General features: G+C 43.0%; 1 protein-coding gene across 10 annotated transcripts in view; it reads left to right on the top strand.

The window, feature by feature from the left end:
* Positions 1-24326, top strand: part of RYR3 (ryanodine receptor 3) — a 786940-nt gene that overhangs the window by 717730 nt on the left and 44884 nt on the right. For all 10 annotated transcript variants that reach the window (XM_073638993.1, XM_073639000.1, XM_073639001.1 and 7 more), the window contains 5 exons: positions 9169-9227; positions 12332-12503; positions 15127-15213; positions 15764-15970; positions 16974-17104. In XM_073638993.1, coding sequence (XP_073495094.1) covers positions 9169-9227; positions 12332-12503; positions 15127-15213; positions 15764-15970; positions 16974-17104 — 656 coding nt within the window. The remainder of the gene's footprint in view (positions 1-9168; positions 9228-12331; positions 12504-15126; positions 15214-15763; positions 15971-16973; positions 17105-24326) is intronic.

Genomic DNA, 24326 nt, shown 5'->3' with positions numbered 1-24326 from the left:
TCACCGGAAAAACTCTCCTCCTCAGGCACAGCCGATACCAATTTGGAGAATGACCCAAAAGACGGATGTCTCCCAGAACAACAAAAAAAAGGTGAACACCCAGCAGAAGAGGATGTATGGTTGTTAAGAGCAAATTCAGCAAGTGGCAGAAACTCAAACCACCCCTCTTGATTGTCTGCCACAAAGCAACGCAAGAACTGCTCAACATCCTGGTTCTTTCTTTCTGTCTGGCCATTAGACTCAGGATGATATCCGGATGAAAACGACAAATGAACTCCCAACCTGTCACAAAAGGCACGCCAAAAACGAGCCACGAACTGAGGTCCCCTATCAGAAACAATGTCAGTAGGAACGCCATGTAGTCTGACAATTTCCTTGACAAAGGCCTTAGCGAGTGTCTTAGCGCAAGGCAGTTTGATGAAGGGAACCAAGTGACACATCTTGCTAAAACGGTCCACGACCACCCAGATGACCGTGAAACCTTCAGAGGGGGGAAGGTCAGTAATAAAGTCCATAGCCAGATGTGTCCAAGGTGCACTAGGAACCTTCAGAGGGCAAAGCAACCCCGCAGCAGGAGCATGCGACGACTTAGATCTAGCACACACATTACATTGACGCACCCACTTAATGACTTCCTTCTGTCATCCAGGCCACCAAAAACTGCGACCCACAAGTCTCTTGGTCTCAGAAATTCCTGGATGACCTGCCAACCGAGACTCATGACACTCCACAAACAAATCTCTCCTAAAGGTCTTAGGCACAAACAACCTCACATGGGGAGTGTTAGATGGGGCATTCTCCTGAGCTTTAAGAATCTCATCCTCCAAAACGGAGTCCAAAGCGGCAATCACAACACCTTCTTGTAAAATGCTCTCCTCCTCCTCCTCCTCAGCACCGACCATGGGAGAAAAGCTGCGAGATAAAGCATCCGCTTTAACATTCTTGTTACCCGGGATGTAAGTAACGGAAAAATTAAACCGCGAGAAAAAAAGTGCCCACCTAGCCTGACGGGCATTCAAGCGCTTGGCAGCATCAAGATAGATCAGATTTTTATGATCAGTGAAAACCTGAATGGGAAATTCAGCACCTTCCAAGAGATGACGCCAGTGTTCAAATGCGAGTTTAATAGCCAGCAATTCCCGATTACCAATATCGTAATTAAGTTCAGTCTCAGAAAATTTTTTTGAAAAAAGGCACAGGGATGTACTCCATCCTTGCTTTCCTGAGACAACACCGCACCGACCCCCACAGAAGAAGCATCAACCTCAACTAAAAACGGCTTCGTCACATCAGGCTGCATAAGGATGGGAGCAGAGGTGAACCTCTCCTTTAGAAACACAAAAGCTTCAATGGCCTCAGAAGTCCACTGAACCGCATTAGCATCTTTCCTGGTGAGATCGGTCAGCGGTTTGACAATAATAGAAATTTTTTTTATGAATTTTCTGTAATAATTGGCGAAACCCAAAAACCTCTGTATCGATTTCAAACCAATAGGCCTAGGCCATTCCTGCACAGCTTGAACTTTAACCGGGTCCATCTCAAAACCTTCACTGGAGATAATGTAACCCAAAAAACAAATTCTCTGTACAGCGAACTCACATTTCTCTAGCTTAGCAAAAAGCGAATTGTCCATTAATAACTGTAAAACCTCACGTACGCTCCGCCAATGAGACTCCCGATCAGGCGAATAAATCAGAATGTCATCCAAATACACAACCACATTTTTGCCGATCAAAGGTCTAAGGATGTCATTAATAAGATTCTGAAAAAATGCTGGAGCATTGGTAAGACCAAAAGGCATAACCAGATTCTCAAAATGACCCACAGGAGTGTTAAAAGCAGTCTTCCATTCATCACCCTCCTTCATGCGCAACAAATTGTATGCCCCCCGGAGATCAATTTTAGAGAACCACTTGGCCCCCACTAACTGGTTAAACAAATCAGGAATCAATGGCAGTGGGTAAGGATTGCGTACAGTAATTTTATTAATCTCACAAAAGTCCAGACAAGGACGTAAACCGCCATCTTTTTTTTTTTTTACAAAAAAAAATCCAGCAGCCACAGGAGACTTGGAAGGCCTAATGTGACCGGCGGCCAAGCTTGTCTGTATGTATTCCTCCAAAGCCTTTCTCTCAGGAATGGTAAGATTAAATAAACGACTTTTAGGAAGAGTCGCTCCAGGGACAAATTCAATGGTACAATCATAGTCTCTATGGGGAGGCAAAATTTGTGATTCCTCCTCAGAAAAAAACTCTCCAAAAATCCTGAATAGGTACAGGCAATTCCCCTTTATCCACAGCAGCAATACGTCCGTTACAACACTTGTCATAACACTTAGGGCTCCAGGACTTAATTTCATTGGTAGACCAATCCAGTACAGGATTGTGCAATTTTAACCAGGGCAACCCCAAAATTACTGGAGAAGGCAAATTATTTAATACTACCAAATCCAAATTCTCTTGATGAATACCATTAATAGTGAAGGGAAATTCACAGACCTTGTGAGTAACACTCTTCAAGGGAGAGCCATCAACAGAAACCACAGCAATAGGGGATGACAAAGGTTTAGGTTTTAATTTAAGTTTTTCCAAGAATCCCCCATCAATCACATTCAGAGTAGAACCACAATCCACAAATATCCGAAATTCAATTAATTCTTCCTGAGCAGCGGTAGTAGCAGATAGGAATACTCCCTTAATATTTAAACAGACTATACGTGCATGACTGACCATTTTTTTTTTCTTTGTTCATACGAAGCACACAGTTCTTAATGAAATGACCAGAATTTCCGCAATAGAAGCACAAACCTCCGGAAAGCCTGCGGTCTTTTTCCTGAGAGCGGGGTGCCATCGCCCCAATCTCCATCGGCTCTCCTTTGTCAGCACAGACCCTCTCAAGACTCGGAGCTGACATGGCAGAGGATTTACTCTCATTAACCCTTGCACGCAGTCTCCTGTCCACCCGTATAGCTAATTGCATTGCCTCCTGCAAGTTTCCAGGTGTGGGATAAACAATCAGCAAATCCTTAACCCTTTCACCTAGCCCTGCAAGAAACAAACTTTTCAAAGCTGAATCGTTCCACCCCACCTGGGCAGACCACCGACGGAAGTGAGAACAATATTTTTCCACATTACCTGATCCCTGCCTCAGATGTCTCAATTCAGACTCAGCAGATGAGACCCGATCAGGATCATCGTACAACAAACCCAAAGCAGAAAAAAAACTATCCACTGATCTAAAGCACGGATCACTAGGTTGGAGAGAGAAGGCCCATCCCTGAGGATCTTTGCGCAAAAGTGACATTATGAACCCTATGCGCTGTGATTCATCGCCAGAGGATCTGGGTCTTAAATGAAAATACAATAAACAAGCATTTTTAAAAGAAAAAAAATCTGGTTGTTCACCAAAAAATAGATCAGGCAGACGTACCTTTGGCTCCACAAAATGTGCTCCAGAACAGCTACTCACGTGTTGTTGGAGCTCGGCCACCTCCAGAGAGAGTCCCTGCAAGCGTTGAGCCAAATCTTGAACCGAGACCATGATGGAAACTGGAGGTCTTTCCTTAGAGAAATTTTTTTTTAGGCTGGACTTACTGTTATGATCTGCTACAAGCACTAAGGAAAGACAGGAGATCTGTCCCTACAATAGAACTAAACTGGATCCCTACGATGTAACGGGGAACCTGATCCTGCGATCAGACCCGCTAAAGTCCTCAGCTAGTCTGTACGAAGACCTATAGATACAAGGGAGGGATCCCTACAAGATCTAGAGACTGGGATAAAGTTGGACACCTCCTAGCAGAAATTGTAGCAGTAAAAGACAAACACACAACATAGAACATAGAGGTCAGAAGACCTAGCAAAACTAACAGAGAAAGGTAACAGAGCACCAAGCTAGCTCAAGAGTAGTAATACAATGAAGTCCAGCAAGGCCAGGAGGGCGGAGCCGGATTAAATAGGCAAAAAAGGTCATGTGACCAGCAAACTAGAAAAAAAACCAACAGGAGAGTTCTAACAGGGAACTCCTTCAAGATTGTTGGAAGATCATTTCCGGTGACTACCTCTTGAAGCTCATCAAGAGAATGCCAAGAGTGTGCAAAGCAGTCATCAAAGCAAAAGGTGGCTACTTTGAAGAACCTAGAATCTAAGACATATTTTCAGTTGTTTCTCACTTTTTTGTTAAGTATATAATTCCACATGTCTTAATTCATAGTTTTGATGCTTTCAGTGTGAATGTACAATTTTCAAAGTCACGAAAATACAGAAAAATCTTTAAATGAGAAGGTGTGTCCAAACTTTTGGTCTGTACGGTATATACCTTGGATGACCACGAAGGAATTGCTGGGTTCGGCCATTCTTTCTCCACCATTTCTTATGGTTGACGGCTAAGTTAATTAGATTGTACAATCTAGTGGATAGTAGTTTTGTATGGATCTGTCACGCAAGGTGTGGGAAAGACTTAGTGCAACACAAAGGGAAGAGGGAAAGGGAGCCCAGACTCCCAGACTACTGGTTCTTCACCAATCACCACACGCGAACCTCGCCCTGTCCTTCCCTGGCTTTTGACCCTAGCTTAGGGAAGGGAGGGGGATGAGTGCTAGTTGATCCCCACTGACAACTAAAGACAACAAGGGGGAACAAACAAGGGAAGATAACTTAGCTTTTAGTCAACTTCAGAGAGATGAACACCCGTCCTTATAGCTCCAGAGAAGAAGTAGTAATGCACTTGCTCAGAGCCTTCGCAAGGGGTAATGTGAGTATCGCTGGCATCTCCCTCTAGCAGACAGCAGGTATTTATACACCCAGGCCAGGATGCTAATCAGCAAGAGGAAGTCAACCGCTGGATCCTAGAGAGACAGCCTCTAAGAAGGTGTCCGTAATGCCAAACGAAGAGATCTCCTGCCACCAACTGCAGGGCGACAGTCTGTCACTTCTGACACACCTGTGACAGTATCTAAGCGAAGTTCATAGGGGAGTATAAAAAATCTTTGACTTTAATCCCAAAAAAACAGACAATTTTTAATTTGTATTCTCATTCATATGAAATCCATAAGGCAATTGTTTTTTTATACAATCAACAGTGATTACAATTTACAAGAACAAATACAGTTTCCTACGTTAAAGAATTGCAATGTATCTGTAAAAAGTGGATGCTGTACAGTTGATCATTAATTGTTTTGGTTTTTTTTGCACACCCATAGGTCTCATCGGAAATATGGAAAAGACTAGTGTATCTGCAAGTTCTTCACACAAATTCAACCCATGTAAAAAGAAAACAGTCAACCACACAGCCGCATTAGGCTTGTTCACACGACTATATTTTCGGTCAGAGTGCTGTCTGTGAAAAAAAACTGACAGCACTCGGATTGAAAATTTGGTCTTGTGGACATAGCCTAATATTATGACAGTAAGGTAGACTGGGAAGGTAGAGGAATGTGGCATGGTTAGTGCCACAATTCCTAGATAAGGTAAAAGATGTAAAAATCTCTCATGGTTGCTATAAACAATTCAGAGTAGTTCCCCCACTATATGTAGTCTTCAGGGTTTAGGAACTGTACATACGACATTCAGTATCTGCTAAGACTCCAAAAATCGATTGGGAGTCTCCTGAAAAAGATGGGACTCTTATAGAATTTGGCCAATCTTCTGGGCTCCAAAGAACCCTTAAAGAAAGTAGCACTTTCTGAAGGTTCCCTGGGCATGATACTTGATGTTCAATCTTTAAACTGAGCCCGGGTGTCCAGATGTTGTTATATGGCACAGAAAGGATGTGGCTTGTAAAAAAGTGGGCTTGCCTATATAAAAAAAGTTACACCCAATTTATCTCAGGAGGAGAATTTATGAAAATATGAAATATGGTAAGACTACTGACTTGTAGCTTAAGGTGGGCTTACATCACCGTACGTGCGACAGTTACTGATTGGCAGTCGTTTATAGCCACAGATAGACCTCACTTTACTATGTGCACTGATCAATTTGTACTGACAGCTTAGTGCACATAGGCTGCCATTGTTTCCACAGGACGATGCACTGCCGAGAATATTATTCATTTGTGCAGCACAAAAGATCATTTCACCCAATGAATGAACATTTTTCTCGTTCATCGGGTGCTTGCCAGCCTGTTTAGACTGCAAAATGCCTCATTTTTACTTCATCATTATGTGGTTTCTTTCTGCTAACATTGTACTTTCCATACACTCATTATTCTCCATTTCTATTCATTTTTTTTTATCAATATTACAATGACACCATAATGGCCATGATCCTCTCATTAGACTATGTTAATCCTAAACTGATCATAGTGTAAACTAATTGTGCATGTTTGTAAGACATAAGTATTACAAAAGACCTAAAATCATTGAAATCTAAAGAAAAAATAGAGTTTTCATTTGTTTATGGCTGAACATGATTGATTCTATTTTTTGCATCAGAAATGACAAGATTCCATTCTGTATTGGCTAGTATTATATGTTATAATTATAGACATTGATTGAATAACATATGTATGACGGGATAATGTCTCATAAACTATAATTACATAGTCAGCCAAGAAAATTTCCACTGCATACAAGCAAAGGATGAGTAACTACAACGTCCATAGTTTTCTGTATTCTCAGCATCAATTACGTGAATATTAGATTATCGCATGGCTGTCTCCCTTGTGGAGTTCTCTACACCATTGTGCCCAAGGATTTAGATCCGCAGCCATTGTCATCACCTTCCTCCGATGAAGCCTTCTTTCTTATTAATATAGATTCACTTTTACGACATGTAACTGCATTAATCATTCCTGATAACCCTTTTTTCATTCTTTTTTGGTCTTAGTTTTCAAGCACTGACACAGGATTGTACCTGTCGTGTCTGGATATAAATAGCCTTGGAATTTTCCATGTTTTCCTTTTTTTATTTTCTTCCCTCCACCCGACAATAACATGTATAATTCACAATCTGAGCTATGAATCATTGCAGCATCATTGAAGTCTCTTCTGCAGCTTTCTAACTACTTTACGGTAGAATTTAATAAGAATGTAGCCACAGCTATATGAAGATGCTGATATATAACATACTGTGCTTCTTGCTACCTTATGAATATAGGCAAAGATTATGTAACATTTAATAGACAATCCTCTGATTGCATTTATAGTAAGATTAACTCATTTTCTGAAATATTCATATTTTGGTTCCTGAGGATTTTTTCTTCACCTAGACATTTCTATTGGATCGTTTTGTACTATATAAATGATTAGGAGAAACTTTACTTGACTCTCCATACAGGACATGAAGGCAGTACTATTCGTGCCTCTAATTTTATAGGCAGAAGGATGGGCTGCTTTCCTTAGCAAGTTGACTTCCCACCTACACTAAAGCCCAGCTCAGAGATGGTCACATATGATGTTACCTGGCAAGTTCCCTTGGCTATGCTACAAGTACAAGTGGAAGGGAGGAGGATTGCGATACGGGAAGGAAAATATTGACATAATTATTCTTTAACCGCCTTCATGACTAGGCAAATTTTCCATTTTTTTGTACCTTAAAGGAATGGTCACTTGTTCCAAAAATGTTGTTAGATATCTTGTAAAATCTCTTAGCTCTCCAATTCTGCCATTTTTTTTTTTTTGTACTGAGTCACTCCATGGCATAGATATTCACATTTGTTGCTTTTGGGGCGCAGTATGTGAAATCTCTGCTTATAGCACAACTTTCAAATTTTCAGAGTTTTTTCTGTGATGTGTGCTGTCACCCCTCCCTCCCAGATGTTACTAATCTCTATCACAGCTCTACAGCTTCTGAGGCTGATAGACTGCTAGATCAGCTGCCGAGTTGTAAAACAGCTGGCATCTGCCTGGTATTATGCGGACTGAGTTCCTGAGCCTGCTTCAATCCCCTATGTGACATTTACCGTAGGTAACATTTCAGGGGATAAAATTAAATTGCAACTGAAGGGCTCCCATTAATTGCTAGAATGGGGGCCCCAATCCTCTGTCCCTCCACACCTACTTTTTCGCATTGAGAATGAGTTTCATAGATTAAAGGTTTTATGGCAACAGCTGAGAGCTAGTGATGAGCGAGTATGTTTTGTTAACCCTTTCGCCGAGTATGCTCGGGCGAGCACCGAGTAGTTAGTTACAGCTGCTCGGTGATATGTTTGAATCACTCCTGTGTGCATGATTTGCGACTTTTTGACAGCTTTGATACATGTGAGGAATGTCTGTTTCTTACACATTCCTCACATGTAATAAAGCTGTCAAACAGTCGCAAATCATGCACACAGGAGTGATTCAAACATATCACCGAGCAGCTGTAACTACTCGGTGCTGGCCGGGTATACTCGGCGAAAGGGTTAACAAAACATACTCGCTCATCACTACTGAGAGCTCTATCTGGTGTTGATAAGTAGAGATGACAAGGGATGATGAGCTGGGATCTCCTATTTAAGAGATCAGTGGGAGTTACAGAATGCTGACCTTCGCGATATAACAGGAAGATAATGATGTTATCAGCTGGAATACCACTTTTACACGATCCGAGCATGAAGCGCAATGTGTGGACTGGCCGCAGGTATTCTGACCTCAGCATCACAACCTCATAGAATTATATGAAGCTGTCACATTCAGGTAGGGAGTCCCACGGCCAGTCCGTGCATTGCGGTCTGTGCTTGGACCATGTTGCACGGACATCTGCATGAGCCCTTAAGGTGAAAGTATAACAGATCCGCCAATAAAAATGCACAGATTAAGTAATTTATGTCATACCCTTTATGGTTTCACTGGGAAGTAATTTGATTAAGGCAAACAAACATATTCATATTCAGTGATTGTATTAATGTGTGGATCGGCAAACATTTTTTACTTGGTTGATCCGGCAGAGCCAACTACAGATCCAGTTGCAGTGTAGCAGATCTTTAAATAGTTCTGAGAAAACTCCTTATCACTTAAGATGAAGCGTAAAAGAAATTACCAGAGGGAGCAACTGTAGAAAAGGTTTCTGGTATCACTTGCACAATCTTGTCTTGTTTAATTAGTTTAGCTGCAAAACAACTTTAGTCTGTATGAGTAAAGCAAGTGAAGGATCTGGAATATGCACAGATAACCCTGCTAATTGAATTCTTTTAATGGTAATAAAATAATGCAAATCACCCTACAATGAATGTCTTACCTTGTTATTGCAGGCAGCGGAAATTGCAAAAGAAAATGAGGACAACTCAAAAGCAGAATCAGAGAAGGCTGAGTAAGTGCCCTGAAATGTCATCTTAAGACATCACATATAGTAACACTGCAATGGAGACACCACAAGCAGACGGCACACTGAAGTGTGCGACACCTTGTGCCCTTATGTGTACTTATCAGTAGTCCTGTTATCTCCCTCAATTTTCTTTAATATTTTTAAAGCTTGTTTGATTTAATAACTTATGAGACAATTATACACATATTGATCCAACCAGACCAACACCAATATTATCATTTTACAATTGTAGTCCCTTAGTCTGTTAACATCATTTAACCCTATAGGGCCCATGAAATTTTAAATTTTTCATCTTTTCCTTATCTTCTGTCAAGAACAATAACGTTTTAATTTTTCGGTCTACATAGATGTATGAGGGCTTGTTTTTTCCAGTACAATTATTTGATTTTTTTTTTTTTTTTTTTACAGCAGATCACAGTGATGCCAAACATGCATCAATTTTTTTTAAGTGATTTAATTTTTTTGAACATTGTAAAACATATTAGAGAATAATTTTATTTGTCAGTTGATAGAGCGAGCTAGGGCTTGTTTTTTTGCATGGTGAGCTGACTTTTTTTTTTATTAATACCAATTTTGTGTACAATTCTTTGATTGCTTATTATTTTTTTAGGGATGTGAAGTGATTAAAAAAAGAGCAATTGTGGCATTTTGATTTTTTTTCTCTTTACAGTGCTTACTGTTGGGGATAAAGGGAATCTGTCAGTAGAATTTAACACTTCAAACTATTTATATGCGCATGTAGCTCTTTAATAGACAAGACCAGCAATATCTCTACATGGCCAGTCCCTTCCTCTGTTACTGTGAAATCAGTGTTTGAATTCATATGCAAATCAGGGTGTAAATCTGAAGCCTCTGTCACTCCAATGCTACTCTCGACCCAGCGCCGCCTCCTTCTGCTTGACTGACAGCCCCTTTGCCTGAAGTCACACAACATAGAGGCTGATAGTCACAAGAGAATTGTCCCTAGCTCTCCCTAGGCTGCAAGACCAGACCCAGGAGGAGTTGAATGTCGGTGACACATTCATTCTACCGTTCCATTTAAGTTTCTGACACTAACAAAGATAGCCGAATGCAGTTGCTTGACCATCTTCACGTATATTCATTGTCATACACTTAAATGGAGTAGCAGAACACATACATGACTTGCCCTTTAATTCCTTGATCGTGGATGGATACAAGCCCCTCTGTTCTGGCAATAGGTGCGAGACCAATTATCACTTACGCAGTGAAAAAAAAACCTTTCTAGGTGCCCTATTTTAAATGAGGGGTGAATCTATTGCATATACAATATTAACATTAAAATAAATATTTCTCTCTATCAGCATTTACGACCTACTCATGGGATAAGTAGTAAATGTTAAGTTCCTGCTACCCCCAGCCATTATTTGTTTGGGGGATGTTCCAGAATACCTGTGGGGAAGGATAGAAGAGAGCAACAGTCAAGCATATTAGCTTCTGCTCCATACACTTCTGCTGTATAATAAAAATCTAACATTTATCACCTACACTGTATATAATGATAAATGTTCTTACTGGGTGGGAAAGCCTCTTTAATCCTCTGATCACTACTGGAGAACTATAATATAAAATCACATATATAGATACAAAGTGATTGCCACTATTCAACTCTTGGGGGTAGTGATGCGTGATTGACCCTCATGCTAAATACGTTTGAATAAAAGTGTACAGTTGTTCCCGTAGCAATCAAATATGATCTAATAATATCTAATACATTCTGTCAATGTCATCTTGTAGACAGTTTCCCAGTTTTTTTTTCTACACTTCAAGTCACAATAAACTAAAAAAATAAGTGAAAACTGCTAGAGTGTAATAAAGACAAATCCATATATATACTGACTATACAGTCATTGTTAAAGGGGTATTCCCATCTCCAAGATCCTATCCTAATATGTAGCAAGTATAATAATATTAGCAAATACCTACAATTAGAAATGTAGTATAGTTTTTCTGATTCGCTATGTCTCTTTCCTCATGTGCAGGCATTGCAGGACCTTAGGTATCCATGGTTACGACCACATGCAACTAGCTAATTGTCCTTATATCAGTGGTTGTAACCATGGATATCTAAGGTCCTGTAATGCCTGCACATGAGGAAATAGATATAGCAATCAGAAAAACTATACTACATTTCTAATTGGAGGTATTTGCTAACATTATTATTATTACACCTACTACATATTGGGATAGGATCTTGGAGATGGGAATACCCCTTTAAGTTCTCCTTTAAAGGGAATGTGTCATTAGAAAGTGACCCATTGTTTAAATCAGGTATTCTGTATTAAAAATAAAAAGTTTAAATCTTGCAATTTTCACATTGGGGTTTTTCTAGACTCATACTTCCTGTTGTTTCAGAAAATTAACCAATTGTACATTTGCAGCAGTAGACTGACACAGACTCTAACCTTTTGTATGGAAGCATCTAATGAGCGTGTGCAAAGATCACTGTGAAGGGGGTTGGGGAGTAGGTGCAGCTGTGACATCGCCTGTTGTGATTGGTGAATCTTGTGTTATCAGCTGCGTATACAGGTGTTATCAGTTATTATAATCCTGCTGATTATCCTGATGATAATGAGCCTGATAAAAACTTTTCCTAAAAGGACAAGAAGTGTGAGTCTTTATACAGCCCCAATGACCAGTGTTAAAATTATAACATTACTCATTTTATTGTTTAATAAAGATCATGGTATGTCATGCTACTGACCTGCAGAAATTTGGTTAATCTGCAGGTAAGTAGTGGTTAAATAACGTGCAGCCGGTTTACTGGAGCCGCGGCTACAGGGAGAAAATGTCATTTTAATCTTCCTGTAACCGCTTCTCCAAATCACTGGGACGGTGCAGGGAGAGGTTTTTGTTACTGCTCACTATACAAACAAAAGCATACAGCAGCACCCTGTAAGCGCCAAGATTTATGCAAACATTGAATATATGAAATATGAACTGCATTACAACTATATGGAATGTATTTATTTATAATAATGAAAGTACTTAGCACATAAATTGGCCAATGCATGTGAGTAAATGGATGACAATCTTTATGGTCATTAAGAATAGTCATTGGTAATTTTTAGCATGGAAGATGGTGAGAAAAAGGACAAAGCTAAAGCAGAAGAACAATCTGAATTCTTGGAAAGCAAAGAGGGGCCAAGAAGAAAGAGGAGGCGAGGCCAGAAAAAAGAAGAGCCTGAAGCGTTTATGGCTAATTTCCTCGCAGGACTGGAAATTTACCAGACCAAGATGCTGGTAAGAGATACACTTAGTTTTACTGCCAAAATATGCAGGCGAGACTTCGATATTGACATATATAAGCTACGAGGAATAGATCTTAAGGGTGTTAACTGGTAAGTTATTTTTGTATTTCAAAAGACTTATGATTAAACAGAATTCAAAGTCTTAAAGAGGTATTGTCAAGTTTGAAATAAATCCTCTATCCGTGGCATAGGAAATAACTTACTGACCAATGGAAATCACCATCAATCCTGAAAACCAGGGCTCTGCTCTGAAGAGCCCTCTGTGAATGGAGCAATGGTCGATCATGTGCCCTGGTGCTCCATCTGTAATATGGTCGGCTAGCTGGTAAAATAAAAAAATATTTTCCAATGCTAATAATGAAAAAAAACTGAAGAGAAGACACTTCATACATTTCAATTTTAGTGCATTAAGTGGCTAGACATTAGATCAACATCTACTGTCAAACACTGCTCTCATTGTAATGTGTGGTCATATAGCTTAAAAATTCACCTTTCATGCTCCCTAAAACTCTTTCCCTATTGATCAAGCAGAGCGCAGATGAAACTCTGTACCTGATCATAAGACCATGCAGCTATTCAGTAAATGTACAGTCAGTGCTATCTCCCAATGATCAGTGCAGGGAGGGTGATGTGTATATAAAGAGTCTGCAAGAGGGAGGCATGAAGAGCGTTCTCTGTAGAGGGGCCATAAGAGGCAGTCTGTGTTAGAAAGATGGGGGATACAGGGGAACAGCATGTAACACAAAAAGGACAAGGGGAGCAGTCTTTGCAACAGAAGGTCATTGGGAGCAGTCTGTGAGAGATATGGGCATAAAGAGCAATCTGCTCCCCAGGGTTACTACTCTTTCAATCTATGCAATGAATGGGGGTCATAGGAAGCAGTCTGTCAATGGAGAACAGTCTCTGTGAAGGGGGCAATAATGGGGAGTAGTCTATGTGAGAGGGTAACCATGGAGAACGAATGTGTAACAGAGGGGTTTATGGGGAGCAGTGTGAAGCCTGGTGGGGTGAGTAACCCATTGGACACCAGGTATGCAACATTACCCTTTTTTTCTGCCCTATTTGACACTGTTGACGTCAACATTAACCTCTTCGTTGCTTTAGACACAGTGGATGGTACCATAAACCTATTAACTATCTTAGCTATTTCTGGAACATTATTTAGTGATATACAGTACAGACCAAAAGTTTGGACACACCTTCTTATTTAAAGATTTTTCTGTATTTTCATGACTTTGAAAATTGTACATTCATACTGAAGGCATCAAAACTATGAATTAACACATGTGGAATTATATACTTAACAAAAAAGTGTGAAACAACTCAAAATATGTCTTATATTCTAAGTTCTTCAAAGTAGCCACCTTTTGCTTTGATGACTGCTTTGCACACTCTTGGCATTCTCTTGATGAGCTTCAAGAGGTAGTCACCGGAAATGGTTTTCACTTCACAAGTGTGCCCTGTCAGGTTTAATAAGTGGGAATAAAGAAGCCATATATTTAGCAAAAAAGTACAGTATCTGTGACCTCCATCAATGTTATGTGGTAACTAATACTTCTGTGGTAGAGCTTTTAATGGCTTTGTCACTGGACTATTACAGGAGATAATGTCATACATCTTGAAATGTGCGCTTACTATGGACATACAAGCGGCTTTCTTAGGGTGCATTTACACTGGACAATTATTGGAAACAAGCATTTGCAGGAGTGTTGGTTTCCCAGTGATCGACCTGTGTAAACAGGCTGCCAATCACCTGCAAAACAAGCAAAACACTTATTTGTTGGGTGAATGGTTTGTAAAGCTTGCTCTTGGCAGCACATCATCCTGTGTAAAGAGAACATGTGCTGCCAAGAACAATGATACACTGTGTGCACAGAACGATCGCATGAATGTTCTGTGTGCATGAAAGTGCGGTCGGCCTGTCTAAACAGACTATTAAATGGCTGTAGATCGCCTGTAGTTTTATGGCTGCAGATCGGCAAGTATAAACCCACCCTCAGAAATTTAGAAATCAAGCACAAGATGAATGAAATAAAGGCTGTTTCTACGTTTCCCACTCAGCTCTGCACAGGTCACAAACACACCAAGGAAACTTTCATAGCAGTCAAATGGTTTTAAATAGTAAAAAAAAAATTAGGTGATAGATTCTATATAAGGAATACTTAAGTAGGTACGAGATAAATAGCTGGAGAATGATGAAAGGTTCAAAGGATGAGCCTGGGGCAACCCGCAAGGATATAGGCATAGCGACCCATTTTTCCTTTACATTCCATGCATGATGGACTTGCTACATTTTACAGTGACGACCATGGAGCATTGTTACTGCACTTTGCATTGCCCTACTTGTGCAATGTCACAGTGTTTCAGAAACGATCTACCCTGCTACTTTTTTGTGTCTCTCAAGAAAAGAAAAGTTACTTGGCCGAGATAAAGGTAGGAATTAATGTTTGCATTTGATAATCATTTCAATATTCAAACCAAATGACCAGAATTGAAAATGATCAAATCTGCCTGGAGAGACGACCATGAAATACATATAATTCTTTATAACTAAATATAGATCTTAGATGTGTTGGAAATGCTTTAATCCTTATTTTTCTTCTGTCTCTTTTCAGAATTACCTCGCCAGAAATTTCTACAATCTACGATTCCTCGCTCTGTTTGTGGCATTTGCGATTAACTTTATTCTGTTGTTCTACAAGGTAATGCCTGTTATATGATACCATTTTCTGTTCTTTATCATACAGGGTCTTTTGTCAATGTGCTTTACTAATAGAAGTTTTTTCACACTGTTGGATCTATTGTCCTCTTATGAGGAAGAATTTCTTTGAAGACAAACTCTCAGTGTCTCTTCTCAAGACAAGCTTTCATCGTCAGTATCCGACTGCTGCTTTACTGTGCTGTCTTGAGCCCACAAGCTCCTCATTATGTTGCTCTGCTGCCGTCTATGCGGTAGGAAGGTTAAACAGTGAACAGAGAAATGTATTTAAGGCTTCTACGTTACTTAGGTTTGTACAGACCTTGTCTGGAAATCATAAGAAATAGATGAAAGCCTCGGGAAATGTTAGTATAAGAAACTTTTTATTTGCCTAGTTAGGACGTTGGCAGTGTAAACCACGTGAATGCTTCATTAGCCTTCATATACAGCACTTTATGTATCAGAACCACCGTATGGCTAGCTTAATAATTCACTGACAGATACTTCAGATCACACAACTATTAAATACCACTTTACTCCATGCGTATTCCTAGGTCACCGAAGAGCCCTCAACTGAAGATAACGATAATGATTCCAACATATGGAACACATATCAAGAAGATGAGGAAGACGTAGAAGAAGGAGCGGTTTATTTTGTACTACAGGAGAACACCGGTTATATGGCTCCAACATTGCGCATATTGGCTATTATTCACACCATCATCTCTTTCCTTTGTGTTATTGGATACTACTGTCTTAAGGTACTCAGCATTCAGAGTGGATAACCAAAATCTTTTTTTTTTCATTGCTCAATAAAAGTTTTTAAAGTTTTTACATGAAAAAGCAGGGACCTGAATCATCAACCAGTATAACAAAATAATGGCTAGCTGCAGGAATCTGCCGACAGACAGTCACGTCCGGAATATGCGAACGTGCGTGACCTGAAAACTGACCTAACAAATTCTGTCCCAGTGTGCCAATTCCTCAGGTAGATCACAATCCACAAGTAATTGCAAGCAAGGGAAATCATTAACACAGTGCCTTGCATGCAACTGATTACACAGTAGGAAGAATTATTTTCTTCCAATGGTTATAGTGTGCCCCCATGCCTCTGCAGATTTGGTGCGTCTGCCCCTTTAGCTACCATTCACATAGCAGTTTACATTTGCATCTTCTCTGCCACTATTATCCTCACACAGCACTTACACGTAGTACAGTATATTGCACTTTATGATCCACTTATCAAAGGTTAGAAATCTAATTTCCATATATACCGTACCTTGATAAGACTGGACAAGAATTGGGATGTGTGAGTGAGATGGAGCAACCACTAAAGGTAAGTTTGCATAGATTTTTGCATCCATTGTGTAGCTCAATGCAAGTGCACCTATTTCCCATATAAAAAAGAAGACTAATGTTCAATACTGCGGCTTATACACAAACATAATCCCTAAAGAGAAACTTTTCTTTCCTTAAATCCGAAGAAGAGACTTGATTATTAATGTGTGAACACCAACACATACATAACTACAAGACATTTTCTTTGGGATTAATTTGCAACCAAAATGTGTTCATTCCTCTAGGGAATATAAAAATGAAATGCACAGAAAAAAACACATATGTACAAAATATCTTACATACTATGAAGTCACTATAGTGATAGACAGATCCATTCATTCCTATCTGTTCCTCTTAAAAGGTGTGAATTGATAATGGTGTTACCTGTTTTTTGTTCCTGTTCATCCTTCTGTCCTCTCCCAATAGGTTCCTCTAGTGGTATTTAAACGGGAGAAGGAAATTGCTCGCAATGTAGAATTTGATGGTCTGTATATCACAGAGCAACCCTCAGATGATGACATCAAAGGGCAATGGGATCGTCTTGTTATAAATACCCCGTAAGAAATCCAAGTTTTATTATTCTACTATATTATCTGTGGTGTCTATGGCTGTAACACACCATAAATTGTCAATGCGGCAGTTGTACTATATTCACAAAGTGTTAGTTTAGGTTATCTGTAGAGAAACTTATTAAAAGGGTTTTCCAATACATACATGATTACTTACTTCCAGAAATAGCCCCACGTCTGTCAATGGGTGGTGTTTGCTAATGCAGCTCAGCTCTATGTAAGCGAACAGGGCTGTTCCCCAGTACCATGTACAAGCTGTGGACAACCTTTTTTACTTTACAGAACAGTTTGCACAGTAAAGTTTAATCTGTACCACCCATGTGCAGATTACGTGATTAACTGAATTTTACTGTTATGCACACGCCCGGGCTAAGCGGCGTGTGCGGGTGATTGGTAGTGATTCCACTGGACCGTGCCGGAGAGTGAATGCCTGGAGGGGCGTGACTAGGTATTCACCCGATCCGACCAGGGTCGCACGACGGCATACGACGCCAGTGCACCAAGGAGGAACCGAGCAGAGGGACCAGGTGCTACTCCAGGACAGACCCCGGACACGGCTGTTGACCCACACAGGGGAATACAGGAACAGGCTGGTAGGCTGGCACACAGACTGGTGGGTATAGGCAGGCACGACTGGTATGCAGGCAGGCGGGTAAGCAGGCAGGGGGGTACAGGCAAGCACAGCAAGAGTGCAGACAGGGAGGCACTAGCAGGTAGGAACACAGGCGGGATAGGACCCAGTACACACTGGGACTCAGGAACAATACAGGCAAAGGGGTACAGGCAAGCACGGCTAGAGTGCAGACAAGGCTGAGCAGGGAGGACAGGGCTCTGTTCACACGGAACAGACAGGAAGGGAAAGGCAGAGCCAGACACCCACAGGGTACTTGCAGTGAAGTAGCGAGTGGACCACAAACTCACAAACGGGAGTACAGAGACAACAGGCAGGAGTTAGGTACGAGTTCAGACTCTGCAGAAAAAGGAAGGGAACGGACATAGAGGCAAAACAGGTAAAGGATAGGAGAGAGTTCAGACTGGAACTGAGTGTACGGAGGAGACCGACACTGCAGCGGGATAAAGGAGCGGGTCTGGGAATACTGCCCCCAGAGAGGCGGGACGAACAGGCAAGGAGCATGTTCAGACAGGACAGACAAGATACAGGAGCGGGTCTAGGTAATCGGCCCCTAGAAGGCGGGAGGAACAGGCTAGGAGCGTGTTCAGACAGGTAAGACAAGATACAGGAACGGGTCTAGGTAATCGGCCCCTAGAAGGCAGGAGGAACAGGCTAGGAGCGTGTTCAGACAGGACAGACAAGAGAACACAGAAAGGACTCAGTTCAGACACGGGAACTAATACCGAAAAGCAGGAGACATACAGGACTCAGTTCAGACACGGGAGCTGATACCGCAAAGCAGGAGACATACAGGACTCAGTTCAGACACGGGAGCTGATACCGCAAAGCAGGAGACATACAGGACTCAGTTCAGACAGGCCTGGAAATACAGCCTCCAGGAAAGGCAGACAAGGAAACAAAGAACGGGACCTGGCACCTTCAGAGTGCAAGCACACACTGAAGGAAACACTATGCTCAGGCAGGGATAGAAGGGAGCTGCTGAGCTATATACCAAGTGACAGACAGCAATAGGCTGAGGACGCACCAGGGGTGTGACCCACAGCAGGTACAAAGGGCAGGAAGTGATCGGGCGCCGCCCTTAAGCAGCAGAAACAGACACAAACAGACAGCATGGAGGAAAGCCAGAGAGACACTCTGGACAGGAGATCAAGTGCGCCCTCTTGCACAGTGGGAGATGGACCACCATGCAATGACGCCGCCAGGTATGTTACAGTACCTCCCCCCTTACGCCCCCTCTTCTTCAGGCCTGCCAGAATCTTCTGCAGGGAATTCGAGGACCAGTCGTTCACTGGGTTGGAGGGGGACAGAGACTTAAGGGTAATCTCTGCTTCGAGGTACATCTTGTCAAGCTCACAGGAAGAAATAGACGGGTTATCAGGTACAAAATGAGGAAAAGTCACTGTCTCTTTGTTATCTGGTGGTATCCCGGAGGATTCAGGAAACAACTGGAGGTCCTCCGCCGGGTCAGAAGAGTGCAGAGGCTCAGAGAAAACAACTGCTTCAGAGTACACTAGGTCGGACTCACTGGAGGAAGCAGGCGAGGTATCAGATCCAGGATATAGGAAAGTCTCTGTCCATTCACCACCAGGTGGCACCCCGAAGGATTCTGAACACAACTGGAGGTCCTCCGCCTGGTCGGAGGGGTGTAGAGACTCAGGAGTAACCTCTGCTTCGGAGTACACTAGGTTGGACTCACTGGACGAAGCGAGCGAGGTATCAGGTACAGAGTATAGGAAAGTCTCTGTCCATTCACCACCAGGTGGCACCCCGAAGGGTTCTGAACACAACTGGAGGTCCTCCGCCTGGTCGGAGGGGTGTAGAGACTCAGGAGTAACCTCTGCTTCGGAGTACACTAGGTTGGACTCACTGGACGAAGCGAGCGAGGTATCAGGTACAGAGTATAGGAGAGTCTCTGTCCTTTCGCTACCAGGTAGCACCCCGAAGGGTTCAGGAGACAACTGGAGATCCTCCGCCTGGTCGGAGAGGTGTAGAGACTCGGAGGTAACTACCACTTTGGGGTACCCATTGTCAGGCTCACAGGACGAAGCGGACAAGGTATTGAGTACCGGGTGTAGAGAAGTCTCTCTCCATTTGTCATCGAGTGGTATCCCGGAGGATTCAGGAGGCAACAGGGGATCCTCCGCCAGGTAGTAGAGGTGCACAGACTCAGAGGTAACCACAGCTTTGGAGCATCCTTGGACATGCACACCGGTTAAAGAGAGAGAAGCATCTGATGCCGGGTGCAGGAAGTTCTCCTGTGTGGAGTCTGGATGGGCAGAAGTCTCTTCGGGCAGGAGAACTGGTGCACTACCCACGCACATTACCCATTGGGGTTTCTCCGGGATACAGGGAGATGAAGCTTCAGTAGGGACTTCAAGGTTGGGGTCAGGAGGTCTCAGGGAGGACAGACCCTGGCGTGACGGCTTGCCTCTAAGTCTAGCACGTCTGGACTGCCTCTTGAGGTTGAGAGAAGTATTCCGGAAAGCGTAGTCACCCTGTGAGGATTCTGGGTGGGCAGTAGTCTCATTGGGCTGGAGGACTATTGCGCTACCCACACACATTACCCATCGGGGCTGCTCCGGGATATTGGGAGGTGAAGCTTCAGCAGGAGCCTCCGGGTTAGGATCATCGAAGACCATTAGAAAGGCCACCAGGAAGGCCATTAGGTCCAGGAGGATCGGATCCTGTGTTTCATATAGGGGGTTGATCCATTCCAAGGCATCACCCGCCAGGTAAGACATAATAAAGGCCACTTTAGCCCAATCGGAAGGAAAATAGAGAGGGTAGGCCTTAAAGTGTAGCATGCATTGCTCCACAAATGCACGACACTGTCTTGGATCCCCATAGTAACGTGGCGGATCCGCAGGAACGAGAGCTGATAGATCCATCTGGACGGTGCTTAATTCGCCTGGAACTCAGCTAAGGGAAAAAAATTTATTTATTTATTTTAATGCATGTATTCGCTGGAAAAACTTCTCAAAGAGCGAAGGCCGTGGGGCTCAACGGGAACCATGGCCTGAGCATGCTGTTATGCACACGCCCGGGCTAAGCGGCGTGTGCGGGTGATTGGTAGTGATTCCACTGGACCGTGCCGGAGAGTGAATGCCTGGAGGGGCGTGACTAGGTATTCACCCGATCCGACCAGGGTCGCACGACGGCATACGACGCCAGTGCACCAAGGAGGAACCGAGCAGAGGGACCAGGTGCTACTCCAGGACAGACCCCGGACACGGCTGTTGACCCACACAGGGGAATACAGGAACAGGCTGGTAGGCTGGCACACAGACTGGTGGGTATAGGCAGGCACGACTGGTATGCAGGCAGGCGGGTAAGCAGGCAGGGGGGTACAGGCAAGCACAGCAAGAGTGCAGACAGGGAGGCACTAGCAGGTAGGAACACAGGCGGGATAGGACCCAGTACACACTGGGACTCAGGAACAATACAGGCAAAGGGGTACAGGCAAGCACAGCTAGAGTGCAGACAAGGCTGAGCAGGGAGGACAGGGCTCTGTTCACACGGAACAGACAGGAAGGGAAAGGCAGAGCCAGACACCCACAGGGTACTTGCAGTGAAGTAGCGAGTGGACCACAAACTCACAAACGGGAGTACAGAGACAACAGGCAGGAGTTAGGTACGAGTTCAGACTCTGCAGAAAAAGGAAGGGAACGGACATAGAGGCAAAACAGGTAAAGGATAGGAGAGAGTTCAGACTGGAACTGAGTGTACGGAGGAGACCGACACTGCAGCGGGATAAAGGAGCGGGTCTGGGAATACTGCCCCCAGAGAGGCGGGACGAACAGGCAAGGAGCATGTTCAGACAGGACAGACAAGATACAGGAGCGGGTCTAGGTAATCGGCCCCTAGAAGGCGGGAGGAACAGGCTAGGAGCGTGTTCAGACAGGTAAGACAAGATACAGGAACGGGTCTAGGTAATCGGCCCCTAGAAGGCAGGAGGAACAGGCTAGGAGCGTGTTCAGACAGGACAGACAAGAGAACACAGAAAGGACTCAGTTCAGACACGGGAACTAATACCGAAAAGCAGGAGACATACAGGACTCAGTTCAGACACGGGAGCTGATACCGCAAAGCAGGAGACATACAGGACTCAGTTCAGACACGGGAGCTGATACCGCAAAGCAGGAGACATACAGGACTCAGTTCAGACACGGGAGCTGATACCGCAAAGCAGGAGACATACAGGACTCAGTTCAGACAGGCCTGGAAATACAGCCTCCAGGAAAGGCAGACAAGGAAACAAAGAACGGGACCTGGCACCTTCAGAGTGCAAGCACACACTGAAGGAAACACTATGCTCAGGCAGGGATAGAAGGGAGCTGCTGAGCTATATACCAAGTGACAGACAGCAATAGGCTGAGGACGCACCAGGGGTGTGACCCACAGCAGGTACAAAGGGCAGGAAGTGATCGGGCGCCGCCCTTAAGCAGCAGAAACAGACACAAACAGACAGCATGGAGGAAAGCCAGAGAGACACTCTGGACAGGAGATCAAGTGCGCCCTCTTGCACAGTGGGAGATGGACCACCATGCAATGACGCCGCCAGGTATGTTACATTTACTTTCTGTAGCATTACAGAATATATTGCAATAGGGTGCTCCATTAAGCAATCAGCAATCTTAGCTGAAAAACTCCTAAAAAAAAAAAAAAAATCTACAAGTAAGGTTCAGTTATACACCAATATTTCTGATACGTGTGGTTGTCAGTGTTTTTTTTTTGCTTTCAGCACACTCACCAATGTTCAGGACCCCCAACTATTACTAAAACTAGAGTGCTTATGCATGTGCACAACTGCTCCATTCACTGTCTATAGACCTGACAGAAGTAGTGGAGCTTATTGGCGTTTCCCTTTAAGGGGACTCTGTTAGCACAGAATGATGTTCAAACCAAGTTCAGGCGCTCGGTACATCCTTGGCATAGCCAAAAAGTTCTGTGCATGTTCCCACCTATTGGTATTTCATCCATATCTGCTCTACACTGGCTCTATAAAGCCAGAGTTGTCAATCAAAGAAGTGGAGGAGGTGGGGGCAAAGTTAATCATTCTGTGCTAACACTCCCTTTAAAGGGAACCAGCCACCAGTTTTTTCCCATATAAAGTAGGGCCAGCACCTATATGCCCTGCTCCAGCAGTTTAGAATGCCGTATACAGTACAGACCAAAAGTTTGGACACACCTTCTCATTTAAAGTTTTTTCTGTATTTTCATGACTATGAAAATTGTACATTCACACTGAAGGCATCAAAACTATGAATTAACACATGTGGAATTATATACTTAACAAAAAAGTGTGAAACAACTGAAAATATGTCTTATATTCTAGGTTCTTCAAAGTAGCCACCTTTTGCTTTGATGACTGCTTTGCACACTCTTGGCATTCTCTTGATGAGCTTCAAGAGGTAGTCACCGGAAATGGTTTTCACTTCACAGGTGTGCCCTGTAAGGTTTAATAAGTGGGATTTCTTGCCTTATAAATGGAGTTGGGACCATCAGTTGTGTTGTGCAGAAGTCTTGTGGATACACAGCTGATAGTCCTACTGAACAGACTGTTAGAATTTGTATTATGGCAAGAAAAAAGCAGCTAAGTAAAGAAAAGCGAGTGGCCATCATTACTTTAAGAAATGAAGGTCAGTCAGTGCGAAAAATTGGGAAAACTTTGAAAGTGTAGTGCAGTTGCAAAAACCATCAAGCACTACAAAGAAACTGGCTCACATGAGGACCGCCCCAGGAAAGGAAGACCAAGAGTCACCTCTGCTTCTGAGGATAAGTTTATCCGAGTCACCAGCCTCAGAAATCGCAGGTTAACAGCAGCTCATATTAGAGACCAGGTCAATGCCACACAGAGTTCTAGCAGCAGACACATCTCTACAACAACTGTTAAGAGGAGACTTTGTGCAGCAGGCTTTCATGGTAAAATAGCTGCTAGAAAACCACTGCTAAGGACATGCTACAAGCAGAAGAGACTTGTTTGGGCTAAAGAACCCAAGGAATGGACATTAGACCAGTGGAAATCTGTGCTTTGGTCTGATGAGTCCAAATTTGAGATCTTTGGTTCCAACCACCATGTCTTTGTGCGACGCAGAAAAGGTGAACTGATGGACTCTACATGCCTGATTCCCACCGTGAAGCATGGAGGAGGAGGTGTGATGGTGTGGGGGTGCTTTGCTGGTGACACTGTTGGGGATTTATTCAAAATTGAAGGCATACTGAACCAGCATGGCTACCACAGCATCTTGCAGCGGCATGCTATTCCATCCGGTTTGCGTTTAGTTGGACCATCATTTATTTTTCAACAGGACAATGACCCTAAACACACCTCCAAGAAATGACCAAGAAAGAGAGTGATGGGGTGCTACGCCAGATGACCTGGCCTCCACAGTCACCAGACCTGAACCCAATTGAGATGGTTTGGGGTGAGCTGGACCGCAGCGTGAAGGCAAAAGGGCCAACAAGTGCTAAGCATCTCTGGGAACTCCTTCAAGATTGTTGGAAGACCATTTCCAGTGACTACCTCTTGAAGCTCATCAAGAGAATGCCAAGAGTGTGCAAAGCAGTCATCAAAGC

This window comes from Phyllobates terribilis, unplaced genomic scaffold (assembly GCF_046119375.1).
Source record: "Phyllobates terribilis strain yellow unplaced genomic scaffold, ASM4611937v1 Scaffold_7__3_contigs__length_470593459, whole genome shotgun sequence".
Classification (NCBI taxonomy): Eukaryota; Metazoa; Chordata; class Amphibia; order Anura; family Dendrobatidae; genus Phyllobates; species Phyllobates terribilis.
This window is presented reverse-complemented; position numbering and strand designations above follow the sequence as displayed.